Source organism: Tachyglossus aculeatus, chromosome 1, assembly GCF_015852505.1.
Source record: "Tachyglossus aculeatus isolate mTacAcu1 chromosome 1, mTacAcu1.pri, whole genome shotgun sequence".
Taxonomy (NCBI): domain Eukaryota; kingdom Metazoa; phylum Chordata; class Mammalia; order Monotremata; family Tachyglossidae; genus Tachyglossus; species Tachyglossus aculeatus.
Window position 1 is genome coordinate 124,793,863 of NC_052066.1, and position 16,278 is coordinate 124,810,140.

At 41.0% G+C, this 16,278-nt stretch overlaps 1 protein-coding gene across 1 annotated transcript in view; it reads left to right on the top strand.

The window, feature by feature from the left end:
- Positions 1-16,278, top strand: part of LMBRD1 (LMBR1 domain containing 1) — a 153,352-nt gene that overhangs the window by 70,336 nt on the left and 66,738 nt on the right. Inside the window, exon 8 of the mRNA XM_038743159.1 lies at positions 14,254-14,379. Within this exon, the coding sequence (XP_038599087.1) occupies positions 14,254-14,379 (126 nt within the window). The remainder of the gene's footprint in view (positions 1-14,253; positions 14,380-16,278) is intronic.

Here is a 16,278-nt window from a genome sequence, read left to right on the forward strand (position 1 = left end):
GAGGTCATGAGATAGCATTTGACCTTGAGATGGTCGGTACCCCAGAGTCACCTTGGGGCAAGGGTTTTTTCACTTCCTACCATCTGGCAGAAACTTGAGAAGAGCTTCTGCTTCTCAGCTCTGGCCCCTCCACTCATCTTGACTCCCTCATACACTGTCCTTCTAATGATCTCACACCATGAACCCTGTATGACTTCCAAAGTACACTTCTTGCACTCAGTTCTCTATTCCTATTGACTCCCATGCCCATTGCCTTTGCCAGCTGTTCTACCTGTTTAACTCCCATAAATCCCTTTCCCCCTCCATCCCTTTCCTGTAATGACCAGGCCACCAACTTTAATATGATTGAAATCATCATGTTATCCCCCTAAAGTCTCACTTGCATCGCTCCAGGCCCTCCTGCCTCCCACCTCTTCTACTTCCCTACCTTTCCCAACAGTGCCCCCACCTCCCACCCCATCTTTCCCATCACTGTAGGCAACACCATCATCATCAGTGGTATTTGAATGTTTACTCTGTGCCGAGCATTGTACTAAGCACTTGAAAGTACAGTGTATCAGAGTTGGTTGACACGATACGTGCCCCCGGCTTACAGTCTAGAAGGGAGAGGCACACATTAATATAAGTAACTTGACTTTCCCATTACTATAGACAACACCACCACCCTTCCTGTCTCACAGGTCCATAACCTTGGTGTTGTCCTTGACTCCTGTCTCTCATTCAACCCACATATTCAAGCCACCCCTAAATCCTGTCGGTCCCACCTTCACAGCATCCCTAAAATCTGTCTTTTCCTCTCTACCCGAACTGCTGCCATGTTACTACAATCACTCATCCTATCCCACTTGGATTACTGCATCAGCCTCCTTGCTGACTTCCCAACCCCCTGTCTCTCCCCGCTCCAGTCCATACTTCACTCTGCTTCCCTGGTCATTTTTCTACAGAAATGTTCAGGACATGTTTCCCCACTCCTCAGAGAACTCCAGTGGTTGCCCGTCCACCTCTGCCTCAAGCAAAACTCCTCACCACTGGCTTCGAAGCGGTCAATCACCTTGCCCCCTCCTACCTCACCTTGCTACTCTCCTACTACAACCCAGCCTGCACACTGTTCCCTCTTCTGGAATGCCACACGTCTGTCCCCTCATCAAAAACCTCCAATGTTTTTCTCAATTTTTTTTTTCCCTCTTAGCAGAGACTCCTGACTATTGACTTTAAAGCACTCACTTATGTTGCTGATTAGCCACTCACTTGCCTCACAACAGCCCAGCATGCACTTTCTTCTTGAAGCTAATCTACTCACTGTGCCTAGCTTTCCTCTTCCCACTCCCATTCCCTTGCTCACACCCTCCAGCTGCCGGGAAGCAGCCTTTCATATTCTTTCGTATTCATAGCCTTTTGAAATCACACCTTTCAGGAGGCCTTCTCCCACTGGAGAGTATTCTCCCCCTCAGCATTTGAGTATTTATTTTTGGTATTTAAGTGCTTACTATGTGCCAAGCACTGTTCTAAGCATTGGTGGGGGTTACAAGGTGATCAGGTTGTCCCACGTGGGGCTCACAGTATTCATCCGCATTTTCCAGATGAGGTAACTGAGGCACAGAGAAGTTAAGTGGTAACTGAGGCACAGAGAAGTTGTGACACACAGCCGACAAGTGGCCTTTTACTCCACCAAGCCTTAAAATAATGGCGGAGCTGGGATTAGAACCCATGACCTCTGACTCCCAAGCCCGTGCTTTTTCCACTGAGCCATGCTACTTCTCTCACAACACCCTCTAACACCTATCTGTGTATGTTTTGTATACTCTTACCACCTCCTGTATATAATTCATTTTAGAATTTGTCCCCTTTACCAGATTGGAAGCTCCTTGAAAGTCAGAATGTATCTAATTCTTCTGTACTCTCCCAAGTGTTTAGTAAAGTGCTGTCTACACAACAGACACTCCAACACTATGGGGAGTTCTACTGCAGCTTGATGTGGTGTCAGAAAAAAGTTTTGGTGAATTTAAGAGGCCTAGTTAAAGCTTGAGTGTGGTAATGTGAAGTTTTTTTGAGACATGACGTTTTCCAGGAACACAGCTCTCGCATTATTAGAGCTGACTGCTTCTTAAAGCCCTTTAGTAGCTATGCCTATCCCTTTCAAACTCTTGACCATTGGACTCAAGTCTCTTCACCAGTTTGTCATCTTTGTCTTTCTACTTTCCTCGCCTGCTACACCTTGATATGTCTTAATTGAATATGGAAGAATAAGTATTAAACACCCTTTTCCCCCTTACTGGAGCTCTTTCTCTTCACATCTTGCAGACCATAATTCAGGGTCAAGAATATGGTTCAAAAAAATAGCACATAGACTTCTAATGCAAAATGGAAATTTCTAATGCTTAAATCAGATACTGTGTACAATAACTGCCCTAAAGTATTTTTTTGGTATTTTAGAAGAAAATTTTTTTCTTGGAAATTGAGGTTTGGAGATTCCATGCACATTCTGCATAGTTTTTCTTCACTGAAGTTATGACCCTTTTGTTAGTGTTATGGATGACTAATAGTAAGTGATAACGTTTAATTTCAAGTTTCTTAAATCACTCGATCCCCTTATAGGCTTGCAATTTCATGACCTTCAAGCTTTATTCTGACAACTTTAAATATCAATAAACATAGAGCCTGACTATAAAATCATAAATTGAGGCGAGACCTTTGTTTGATGCAGTTTCACAGATGTCGTTTGCATTTATATTTTCATTAATGTGTATTGCGTTGAAATGATTTTATGTAGCCTCAGGTATTAATACAATAGTTGTTGTCAGTTCTGAGTTGCTCCTTCCAATGCTTGGCAGAATAATAAATTACTATGATAGGCAGATTAATTTTTGAATTATTTTTGTGCATCTCATTTAACTTGTCCTTGAAAAGATGCATATAATTGGTAAGGGTTTTTTTTCCAAATCACTTGAGTTGATCTTTCTTGTTTCTTTTTTTCTTTGACTGGTAATTACTACTTCTTTGGTTTCGCATGAATAAAACATTTAAAAGCTTGAAAGTGTTCTAGTTATTAAACCAAAGAAGTATCACATTCTAAAAAGGCCAATCAGGAAGGGGCTAGAAAGCAAAACAGAATGTACAGTCCTGCAGCTCTATTAAATTATTGTGCCCACACACTTGAAATACTGTGTGCAATTCTTTTTGCCACATTTTTAAGGGAATAGTAGGGTAGGATTAGTGACCAGAAATGTACTATCAAGATGATTGAGGAAATGGAGAAGCTTCTTTATGAGGGTAAATGGAAATGTGATTCCAGTTTGGAAATTCATAGTCTGGTGTTGATGTGTGTGGACAAAGCGATTACAGAAATATTCACTAATTCATTCATTCATTGAGCGCTTACTGTGTGCAGAGCACTGTGCCAAGCGCTTGGGAAGTACAAGTTGGCAGCGTATAGAGACGGTCCCTACCCAACAACGGGCTCACAGTCTAGAAATTCAGCATGAGCATTTTCTTTTTAAAGTGTTCAGTTTAAAAAGAAAAGGATACCCATCTGTACTCGAGAGATTGTAAAAGATATGCAACTAGTTATCACAAGAAATTGTTCAGCTAGAAAATAGGGTAAAGGGGTTTGGATAAATCCACAGATGAATGGCCTAGTTACTAGAAGAGAAGATAGTAATGGAAGTAGGGGATAGGGTAGAAGCAGTGGGAAGAGCAATGGCATGAGCCTGGGAGTAGTGGACCTCAGATATAATGTTGTCTTGGCCATTTGCTTGCTTTGTGATTTTTGGGAAAATGATTTAACTTCTCTGTGCCAGTTACGTTATCTGTAAAATGGGAATTAAGACTGTGAGCCCCTTGTGGGACGGGGACTGTGTCTAACCTGATAATCTGGTATTGACCCCAGAGTTTAGTACAGTGCCTGGCATGTAGTAACCACTTAACAAATACCTTTTTTTTAAAAAAAAAAGTTAGGAATGTTAGCTGGTACATCTCAGAACATTAATATGGATGCAAAGGAGGACAGTCATTCAGTGGTTACTTTTTTTTTAATGGCATTTATTAAGCGCTTACTATGTGCAAAGCACTGTTCTAAGCGCTCGGGAGGTTACGAGGTAATCAGGTTGTCCCACGTGAGACTCACAGTCTTCATCCCCATTTTACAGATGAGGTAACTGAGGCACAGAGAAGTTAAATGACTTGCCCAAAGTCACACAGCTGACAAGTGGCAAAGCCGGGATTTGAACCCATGACCTCTGACTCCAAAGCCCGGGCTCTTTTCCATTGAGCCACGCTGCATTGAAGCAGCATGGCCTAGTGGATAGAGTATAGGCCTGGGAGTAAGAAGGTCATGGGTTCTAATCCTGGCTCTGCCACTTGTCTGCTCTGTGACCTTGGGCAAGTCACTTCATTTCTCTGTGCCTGTTACCTCATCTGTAAAATGGGAGTTAAGACTGAGCCCGATGTGTGACAGGTACTTTGTCCAACCCTATTTCCTTGTATTCCTCCACAGGGCATAGTTCAGTGCCTGGCACATAGAAAGCACTTAACATATACCATTATTATCATTATTATCAGGCTTTTGGAGACAGTCTGTGTCCCACAGTGGGGCGCACAGTAAGATAGGGGGGAATACAGGTTCTGAATTCCTTTTTGCAGGTGAGAAAACCGAGGCACGGAGTGTTAAGTGATTTTTGCCCACTGGGAGTAGTACCCAGGTCCCAGAATTGCCAGGCTCTAATAATTTATGCAGATCTTTAATTCTTTGTAAGTAAAAATAGCACCCTAACTTTACTATTCTGAATCTCAGACCCATTTATACATTTTAAACAACAAACATAACATCCAGTTTATGAAGGGCTATCCCAGTGATGGCACAACTTGAAGTTCAGTGTTTTCTTGGCACATACTAGGAAATCTCGTTTGTTTACATATGTCATCTGTGTTGTAAGTTAACTTTTACCACTAATCAGTGTTAAATAATGAGCATCAATATTTTTCTCTCCATTTTTCACCTTGAAATGAAACTTCTTTCCTCCACACTTCCATTGTCTGCCCCCTCCTTTCCACTAGAACTTCAACTACTGTGATCTTTCTTTGGCCTACTCAAATCTCACAGCCTCTCCCCCATAATAATAAATTTATTATTGATATTTAAGTGTTTAGAACGTGCCAAACACTGCTATTGTGAAGTAGATGAAATAGTTTACAAACAGTCCCTGTCCCACTTGAGATCCAGAGACCAAGGTAGGGGTGGGGACTGGGGGTACAAGTATCAATCCTGACTTTTAAAGGTGGGGAGAGGAGATTGTGTTAATACTGGTATTTACAGGAGAGGAAGCAGGCATAGAAAGCTTAAGTGATTTGCCCAAGGTCAAAGAGCAGGCAAATGATGAAGCTGAAATTAGAACCCAGGTCTCTTGACTCCTAATCTTGTGTTCTTTCCACTGGGGAAGCCTGCTTCTCTCCAATCTATTGTGCAGATTGTTACACTGACCACCTTTGAGGCATCCTTGACCCACCTCTCTTCAAAAACTTTCTGCTGGCTCTGTGTTTTGCTTTGTATCACACAAAAACTCTTCACAATCTCTCATGGGTCTCCCCCATTTCAATCCTAATTAACCCATCTGTGATCTTCTTACATTATTCTGTAAGTTGCTGTATTTAAAGCATGGTTTAGGGAAAGATGAGCTGCCTAGGATTCAGAGTACCTGGGTTTTGATCCCATGTCCCCATCCCTCCCACCCCCAACTTACTTGCACGGTTATCTTGGACTATTGGAAGATATCACTTAGACGGTAGTCATTGTACTGTGTGACTAAAAGAACCAATACAAAGCCCACAGTTTCAGCAGTTGTCAACCATAGAGGAAAAATGGCCCTTGGCCATGTTTGCGCTTCATGTTATTTGCACTTTCTCAGCTGCAATTCCATATTGTCTGAAATTTCACTTTAATCAATCCATTAGTGTTATGCATATGCTGTGTGCAGAGCACTATATTAAGCATTTGGGAGAGTACAATAGAATTGGTAGACATGTTCCCTGCCCACAAAGCACTTACAATAGAAAGGGGAAGGTGGACATGAAAATAAAAGATATGTACAGTATGTATCTGTTGGTGACTTTCAGCAAGTCACTTCTCTGTGCTTCAGTTTGCCCAATTTTAAAATGGGGGTGAAATATCTTTTCACCCTCCTACTTAGATTTGTGAACTCCATGTGGGACAAGGGCTGTTTCCAGTCTGATTAACTTGTATCATCTAGCCCAGTGCTTTAAACAGTGTTGACACATAGAAAGCACTTAACAAATATTGTTGTGGTTATAATAATAATAATAATTGCCATGGGGCTGAGGGTGGGGTAAATATCAGGTGCTTAAAGGGTGCAGATCCAAGTGCATAGGTGACTCAAAAGGAAGTGGGAGTAGGGGAAATGACATTTAGGTGGGGAAAGCCTTTTGGAAGAGATTACTTGAAGCCTTTGCCAGTGGGGAGTGGTGTTCTGGTATATAAGAAGGCCAAAAGTGGGGAGAATGGGGAGTTACAGGCAAGAGGGAGGATGTAGGCAAGGGGTTGAAGGTGAGATAGACAAGAATGAGGTACAGGGAAAAGGTTGGTAATGGAGCAAAGTGCGCATCCTTAACATTTCCTCAGCCCACCTCATTGTTGGATGCTTCTCTCCCATTCTCCTTGCAGTGGCTTTTAGATGTTATTGTCTTATGCTGTCGAGTTGTCTCTGACCCACAGGGACTCCATGAACACATTTCTCCCAAACAGCCCCACCTCCACCTGTGGTCGTTCTGTAGTGTATCCATACAGTTTTCTTGGTAGAAATATACGGAACTGGTTTACCATTGCCACCTTCAGCGCAGTAAACTAATTTCCACCCTCGACTCTTTCCCATGCTGCCGCTGCCCAGCACAGGTGAGTTTTGACTTGTAGCAAGATTGCTTTCCATTTGCTAGCCAAGCTAGGAATGGAATGGGTGTGCCTCTGCTTGACTCTCGCTTCCGCAGTCAGGACTGGCAGAGTACTGGAAACTCTCCAGATATGATCCTTAGAGGGATTAGATGTCCTACTGTCTCCTATTTTCCTATTTTCATATGTTCTCACATGTTCAACTTGACAAAGCTGTATTGAGGTGAGCTTCAGAATTTCGTTGTCTGTTATACTGATTCTTGCTCTTGGCATTTTATGTGAAAGCGTTTTTGTTTTGAATTCTAACATCTTCCTTGGTCTGTCGTTTGTGTGGATACGTTTGCCCAGAACAGAAGACCTTTTCTGAGTTGTTCATATGAGCATGGACTTCAGCTGAGTCTTCCTCTTTGTATTTCCCTCTCCACTGGGATTTTCGCAGCTCTTCGCAAGTTGTTAGTTCACCTGGTAACTCGTACTTTATGGCAAAAGCCCCTCACTTTCTGTAACCAACTGTTTGGTGCCTTCCTCTCTTGGTAGAAAAGAAGTGGAGAATGTATTTTGGTAAACCAAGGTGGTTCAAGTATAAATGAAATCACTAATAGGAGGTCATTCATTCAATCGTATTTACTGAGCACTTACTATGTGCAGAGCACTGTACTAAGCACTTGGAAAGTACAATTCAGCAACAGACAGCCCCTACCCAACAATGGGCTCACAGTCTAGAAGGGGGAGAAAGACAGCAAAACAAGTAGACAGGTGTCAGTACCGTCAGAATAGATACATAGAATTATAGCTATATGCACATCATTAATAAAATAAATGGGGCTCACAGTCCAAGGGGGAGGGAGAATAGGTATTTAATTCCCATTTCACAAATGAGACCTGATGTTGATTCTGAGCAAATTCATATCGAATAAGGTTGTACCGTTAAAAGGTCAAACAGTCCCAAAACACTTCTTTCTTAGGCTGCGCCACTCCCTGCGGTAGAATCTAAGTCCGTAAATCTTTTCAGAGTTGTTCATATGAGCATGGACTTCAGCTGAGTCTTCCTCTTTGTATTTCCCTCTCCACTGGGATTTTCGCAGCTCTTCGCAAGTTGTTAGTTCACCTGGTAACTCGTACCTTATGGCAAAAGCCCCTCACTTTCTGTAACCAAGTGTTTGGTGCCTTCAACTGGCTACTTGACACACTTCCTAAACTCATTCAGAATTAACTCTAGTGATGTTATAAGGTGTCATTTTTATCTTTTTGCTAGTTTCATTTCCTTTTTAGGCCAAGTATTGACTTGTATACACTGAATAGGCAAGGCCTACCCTCTGAGAATGTGAGTTATTGTCATCTAACCAGTTGGCTATAGGGGATTTGCAGAAGTCTAAAGGTACACTTCAAATCTTGCTTTTCTAACATTTTTCTAACATTCTGAGGACCTTAGGACATGGGTATACAGTGTATCTGCCAATATGGTAGTTGTGTTCTTAGGAAACCACATTTTATGAGAGAACTAGGCTTCCATCGATTTTGGGGGGGACTTTTTTTCCCCCTTTAAATGGCACTTACCATGTACCAGGCATTGTATTAACCTTGGGGATAGATATAAACTAATCAGTTTGGACAGCCCATGTCTCACATGGGGATCAGTCTTAATCCCCATTTTACTGATGAGTTAACGGAGTCACTGGGAAGTGGAGTTACTTGCCTAAAGTCGTACAGCAAGGTGAAGCGCTTAGTACAGTGCTAAGTGCTTAGTACAGTGCTAAGCGCTTAGTACAGTGCTCTGCACATAGTAAGCGCTCAATAAATACGATTGATGATGATGATAATCAGAATTAGAACCCAGATCCTTCTAACTCCCAGGCCTGTGCTGTATCCACTAGGCCACATTGAAAATATCACCATGAAGGATTTTCTGGGATAGAAATTGTTATATTCTATATTATAGAACATCTTACAACCTTACTATTCATTGTTTTCTATATGAAACAGTATATTGGCTCAGAAACACTTAAATTTATGCAACGAGGCCGAATCAGAGGCTGGGAAAATGTAAAACATCTCACCTTGACTAATGCCACATGCCTGCTTAAGCATATCTTCATATAGCACATTTACTTGCACCAAATTTTGGATCATATAATATCTGGAACACCCATGCAATGTGAATAATCATTAATCATCACATACTAAAAATGTAGGTTAGAGCAGAACTTACTGTATAAGCCCTCAGAAGCCTAGGTTTCATGTGTGCTCCTTTTTAATTTAATTTTTCTACTTCATTGTCAGTTTTATTTCTTCTCAATGAAAATGGCAACTCTTTTTTTTTTTAAATAAAAGGCCTCAAGAGAGCTCAAGGAAACACTATTCATATAAAGCTAAATGGTAGAATTTCTGCAAGCATCAGAATAATTACTGTATTGCACACATAGGAGCCACTAAAGTCGTCAGTAAATAGGCTTTTTATGGTATTTGTTAAATGCTTACTTTGTGCCCGGCACTGTACTAAGCACTGGAGTAGGTACAAGCTAATTGTTAGACTCAGTCTGTCTCATTCTTAATCCCCATTTTACAGATAGGTAACTGAGGCACAGAGAAGCGACTTGCCCAAGGTCACAGAGCAGACAAGTGGGGGAGCTGGGATTAGAACAGTGGTCCTTCCGATTCCCAGGCTCATGCTCTATCCACTAAACCAAGCTGCTCCTCTAATCACAAAATGCTACTGCAATTTGTCACCAGAAGTAGTTGCATTTGCCACATTGCCAGCTATCATGGTCTGCATATCAGACTTGCCTGGACTGTTAAGTTGGTTTAAACTAGTCAGAATTGTCTATTTCTTGGTTGACTTATATAGCCATCCATTGTACTAGACAATGCCATCCTTGGGTGCATGGACTTGTACTTCCCAAGCATTTAGTACAGTGCTCTGCACACAGTAAGTGCTCAATAAATACGATTGAATGAATGAATGGATTCAGGCCTTGTGGAGGACCGACTGGTGGTGCTGTGATGTTTGTCACCTGCATCAGGTGCTGTTTGCACTTTTGCCTCCATTACACAATCCTTAAGGAGCTTTAGCCCTAATAGAGCCACTCCTTTTTTGATTTCAGTTTACCAAGTAAGTATCTCTCTGGAGCAGTTAACTCCCAACTCTGTGCGATCTGTATAATGAGACTTTATTTTGCTGTGACTTTAAAATCTTCTCTTCTGGCTTCTGGGTATTTTGTTTCCCAGTTTCAGCTCATTAGGTAACAGCTATTTGGGTACCCGGCTGATGTCTCTATTTCTTGTGTGTTATAGGCAAGCCAGGAGGGTTGTGGTGAACAAAGCATCGATATTCTAAATAGACGTGCATCTGGTTTTAAGTTAATGTTTAATTTCATTATGATGCTTTATCTGGTAGACTCTGGAGATCATGAACTTAGTCACTGGCATTTATTGAGCACTTAGTTGCACCGAACTGTACTAAGAACTTGAGAAGCAACATGGCCTAGTGGAAAAGTCATGGGCCTATTAGTCAGAGGACCTGGGTTTCACTTCTGGCTTTGCCAGTTGTCTGCTGTGACACTGGGCAAGTCACTTACCCTCTCTGCCTCAGTTTCCTCAACTGTAAAATGGGGATTCAAAACCTGTTCTCCCTCATTTAGCCTGTGAGTCCCATGTGGGACAGATTGTGTCCAACCTCGTTAACTTGTATCTACCTGAGCACTTAAAAAAGTGTTTGACACATATAGTAAGTGCTTAACAAATACAATAATGCAGTAAAACAGAGCTACTAGGCATATTCCCTGCCCACAATGAGCTGACATTCTAGAGGTTCAATTAAAGTTGTACCTCAATCTACAGCAACCTCTTCCTTTACAGTTTTTGAAAATAAAAACTTCAGAACAAAGTGCTTCCTACAATTTTAGGATATTGAATTTTCATGTTTTGTATGATCATAAATTTACCAACTCTATGTACACTTTTCCCAATGATTGATTATACCTTTTAATAATAATAATAATGGTGGCATTTAAGCACTTACTATGTGCAAAGCACTGTTCTAAGCGCTGGGGAGATTACAGGGTGATCAGGTTGTCCCTCTGGGGGCTCACAGTCTTAATCCCCATTTTACAGATGAGGTAGCTGAGGCATAGAGAAGTTAAGTGACTTGCCCAAAGTCTCACAGCTGACAATTGGCAGAGCCCAGGTTTGAACCCAAGACGTATGACTCCAGAGCCCAGGCTCTGTTCACTGAACGACGCTGCTTCTGCTTCTTTTAGATATTAAGTACTTTGAACTCTTTGAAGGAAGTGAGCCTTATAGTTCCATAATTGCAGTAAAATAATTTGTATTTAATAGCTCACAGATGTTAAAATACACGTCAATTGTTAAAAAATATTATAAGAATACTTCCTCTTGTATTGATAAAAGGTTAGAAAGCACACCTTGTAATATTACTATATATAGTATTTGTGTATGCATATACACATGTACATACAGATGTTTGTGTGTGTGTAAATATATATATTATACACATATGTATATATTTCCCCCATATAAGAAATATATATTTCCCCACAGCTAAGATCCTGGGTTTTTTTTTCAGTACATGAAACTATTTTTAATTATAAAGAGATGACTTTAAAAGTCTTAAGTGAGTTGAATTCTGAATGATTGTTACAAAATAAAATCAGTGGTATTTACTGAGCCCTTGCAGAGTATAGAGCAATGCACTAAGTGATTGATTGAGAGAACAACACAGAGTTGGTAGACAGCTTCCCTGCACATGATATGCTTATAGTCTAGAGATACTAGTCAATATTCTGCTAGATAACTTCGTAAATTCAGATGTTTAGATATTTAGATATTAAGTACTTTGAACTCTTTGAAGGACATGTCTGCTGTGTGACCTTGGGCAAGTCACTTAACTACTCTGAGCCTCAATTACCTCATCTGTAAAATGGGGATTAACACTGTGAGCCCCACGTGGGACAACCTGATCACCCCTTGTATCCCCCCAGCGCTTAGAACAGTGCTTTGCACACAGTAAGCGCTTAACAAGTGCCATCACTAAGTGAGCCTTATAGTTCCATAATTGCAGTAAAATAATTTGTATTTAATAGCTCACAGATGTTAAAATACACATCAATTTTTAAAAAAATATTATAAGAATACTTCCTCTTGTATTGATAAAAGGTTAGAAAACACACCTTGTAATATTACTATATATAGTATTTGTGTATGCATATACACGTATGTACATACAGATGTTTGTGTGTGTGTAAATATATATTTTATACACTTATGTATATATTTCCCCCATATACAGAGTAAGTGCTCAATAAATATGATTGATTGAACAAATAAATATGTACGCACTTAATTTTCAATGCTTGCTTTCTGTTTTGTTCTGTGGCATTATCTATTTGTGAATTCACTAGAGGGCAGTGGTAAGCAATCAATTCCTTCTGTGTTGTTTTTTTTTAATATCAAGGTGTCCACATAAGTAGCAATCAAAAGATGGCATAAAAAAAATGACTCTGAAAGCTTACATCCTAAAATGTTTTGCAAAATGTGAATATCTGGCGTATTGAAAATTAAATATTCATTTCAATTGTATGGCACTTTGATATTAGAGCTGCCTCTTAGGTAGCCATTAGCTTGTCTTGTAAGCCTGGAAAAGTAATTCAAAAAGATGAGACTTTTCTTGGTTTTTATCCACTCCTAAAGCAACAACTAACACAGTAATAGTTATGTAGAAAAGGGCATTGTTTTGTGGGACTGCATTGCAGTAAGCCTTTCACCAAAAAAAAGTGAGCTGAATTCTGCAGATTAGGATATTTTTAGAGAAATAGAGTCTAGAGATTGTCAAAAATGTTTCAGTGGTGTCACCAGGATTATAGTTTTTGGGACGGGGAATAGGTCCACACAGCTAAGATCCTGGGTTTTTTTTTTCAGTACATGAAACTATTTTTAATTATAAAGAGATGACTTTAAAAGTCTTAAGTGAGTTGAATTCTGAATGATTGTTACAAAATAAAATCAGTGGTATTTCCTGAGCCCTTGCAGAGTATAGAGCAATGCAGTAAGTGATTGTGAGAGAACAACACAGAGTTGGTAGACATCTTCCCTGTGCATGATATGCTTATAGTCTAGAGATACTAGTCAATATTCTGCTAGATAACTTCGTAAATTCAAATGGGTATTTTTCTCATGGCATCTCTTTCATAGTTTATATTGTTAGAATGAGACTGGTGTACATTTGAGGCCCACATATTGAGCTTCTTTGCCAGCTTCATCCACTTATGCTTTCTTTTCAATCATTCAAATAAAAAGTGCTTGTCATCTTATGTTATCTTGTTATTTTTCTTCCTAGTAAACCTTGTTGTCAGAAAAATAGATCAACTTGATATGTATGTTTCCCAGTAAAAAAAACACAAAAAAATTACTTATTAACAGATGAGTTGATAGCCGACAGACAAGCCAAGTCCCATAAGTGAACTTCCCTCTTCGGAATGTTGCAGAATAATATGATTTTTCATTTGGAACAGATGCGTTCAACACTGTAGCCAGGTGGGATGAGAATGGGATTGGGAAATCCAGGTTCTAGTCTCAGCTCCACCACTTGCATGCTGTGTCCTTGGGCAAATTGTCTAACTTCCCTGTGCCTCAGTTTTTTAATCTATGAGGATAAAATTATTCCTTGCTCTTATACTGTGAGTTGTGTGTGCAACAGGGACTATGTCCAATCTATCGTGTATGTATCCGACTCTTAACACGATGTTGGCATATTGTAGGTATTTTATAAATACAGTCATTATTCAGCACTTGAAATAATAATTCAAGGATCTGAATTGAAATCCTGAAAAGCACCTATTTGAATCTGTGGGTGTTTGGTGGGGAGGAGGGGATGAGGGCTAGTCTCTTTAAGAGAGCTACTTTCTATTCACCCATCCCTTTTTATGTCAAAATATTCTTTCTTTATTCTTCGGTGAATTGCTTTCATACTCGCTAACATAATGCATTAAGGCTTGGTTACCTATTGTCATAGACCACTAGATCCTTCCTACATATTTAGCACACCTCTTTGCATTTTCTAGAAGTTACACAAGTCGCAAAAAAGGAGTTTCTCCAAGGTCAGTACTGAGCCTGACTAATGACAATATTCTCAATTATGTGACAATCAAGTTTTATATAATGCAAAATTGTACTTTGCTTTCAAGGGTAGTAGTGTTCATTGTCTACCAAGGATAGCTTTCTCTACACTGAATGTGAAGAAGTTCAAAAGGAACACATTCTTGGCCTCTAGTAATCATGAAGGATATTTTGTAAATAATTATTTCAAAGAAGCATTTAAAGCAGACGCTTGTTTTCTGTTTCAGGCTTATGGTATGTCAGCCTTGCCTCTAAGCTTGATAAAGGGTACCAGAAATGCTGCTTATGAGCGGTTGGAAAACACTGAAGATATTGAAGAAGTGGAGCAAAACATTCAGAGGATTAAATCAAAGGTGATTTTTTTTGTACAGTGGGGAAAAGAAACCTGTATATCTTTGAACTTCAAATTGAAATGATTCAAATAGCTGTTTTGATATTTTTTAAATCAGTGGTGGTCTTTGACTTTTCTAGAATCAAATTTATAAAGTCTTTCATCTTTTCATGCCATAACTTGAAGGCTGCATTATTGTATGTGGACTTGGTTAAACTAATGTCTTTGTCTTTTTTCCCAGTTGAATAAGTCTTCCTCTCCAGTATTATGAGCAGAGACAAAGACTAAGGACCTATGTATTTTAGTTAAGAACTCAGTGACTCAAAATGTTGGATTCAAATATCTAATTCTTTTGTTAGCAAATGAAGTAGAGGATAAACAGAATTCTGAACATTCACCCCAAAACCCAAATTCAGAGGTCCTTTCATAGTGGTTGTATAACTTCAGTATGGTTTGGTATAAATTCATAATGTACTAAACCTGGCTTTTACAAAAGAGAGCTTGAAATCTATGCATAAAAAGGGTACAACTGTCATCTCTACGCTGATGACACCCAAATCTACGTCTCTGCCCCTGCTGTCTCTCCCTCCCTCCAGACTCGTATCTCCTCCTGCCTTCAGGACATCTCCATCTGGATGCCTGCCCGCTATCTAAAACTCAACATGTCCAAGACTGAACTCCTTATTTTCCCTTCCAAATCCTGCCCTCTCCCTGACTTTCCCATCACTGTTGACAGCACTACCATCCTTTCCATCTCACAAGCCCGCAGCCTTGGTGTCATCCTTGACTCCGCTCTCTCGTTCACCCCTCACATGAAATCTATCACCAAAACCTGCCGGTTTCACCTCCGCAACGTTGCCAAGATCTGCTCTTTCCTCTCCATCCAAACCGCTACCCTGTTCGTTCAATCTCTCATCCTGTCCCGACTGGATTACTGCATCAGCCTCCTCTCTGATCTCCCATCCTCCTGTCTCTCCCCACTTCAGTCAATACTTCATGCCACTGCCCGAATCGTCTTTGTGCAGAAATGCTCCGGGCATGTTACTACTCCCCTCAAAAATCTCCAGTGGCTACCAAACAACCAACCTACGCATCAGGCAGAAACTCCTCACCTTCGGCTTCAAGGCTGTCCATCACCTTGCCCCTCCTACCTCACCTCCCTTCTTTCCTTCTCCAGCCCAGCCTGCACCCTCCGCTCTTCTGCCACTAACCTCCTCACTGTGCCTCGTTCTATCCTGCCCCGCCGTCAACCCCTGGCCCACGTCCTCCCCCTGGCCTGGAATGCCCTCCCTCTGCACATCTGCCAAGTTAGCTCTCTTCCTCCCTTCAAAGCCCTACTGAGAGCTCACCTCAATCAATCAATCAATCAATCGTATTTATTGAGCGCTTACTGTGTGCAGAGCACTGTACTAAGCGCTTGGGAAGTACAAGTTGGCAACCTATAGAGACGGTCCCTACCCACCAGTGGGCTCACAGTCTAGAAGGGGGAGACCGAGAACAAAACAAAACATATTAACAAATAAAATAGAATAAATACGTACAAGTAAAATAGAGTAATAAATATGTGCAAACATATACATATATACAGGTGCTGTGGGGAAGGGAAGGAGCTAAGGCGGGGGGGATGGAGAGGGAGAGAAAGGAGGGGGCTCAGTCTGGGAAGGCCTCCTGGAGGAGGTGAGCTCTCAGTAGGGCCTTGAAGGGAGGAAGAGAGCTAGCTTGGCAGATGTGGGGAGGGAGGGCATTCCAGGCCAGGGGGATGATGTGGGCTGGGGGTTGACGGCGGGCCAGGCGAGAACGAGGCACAGTAAGGAGATTAGCGGCAGAGGAGCAGAGGGTGCGGGCTGGGCTGTATAAGGAGAGAAGGGAGGAGAGGTAGGAGGGGGCGAGGTGATGGACAGCCTTGAAGCCGAGGGTGAGG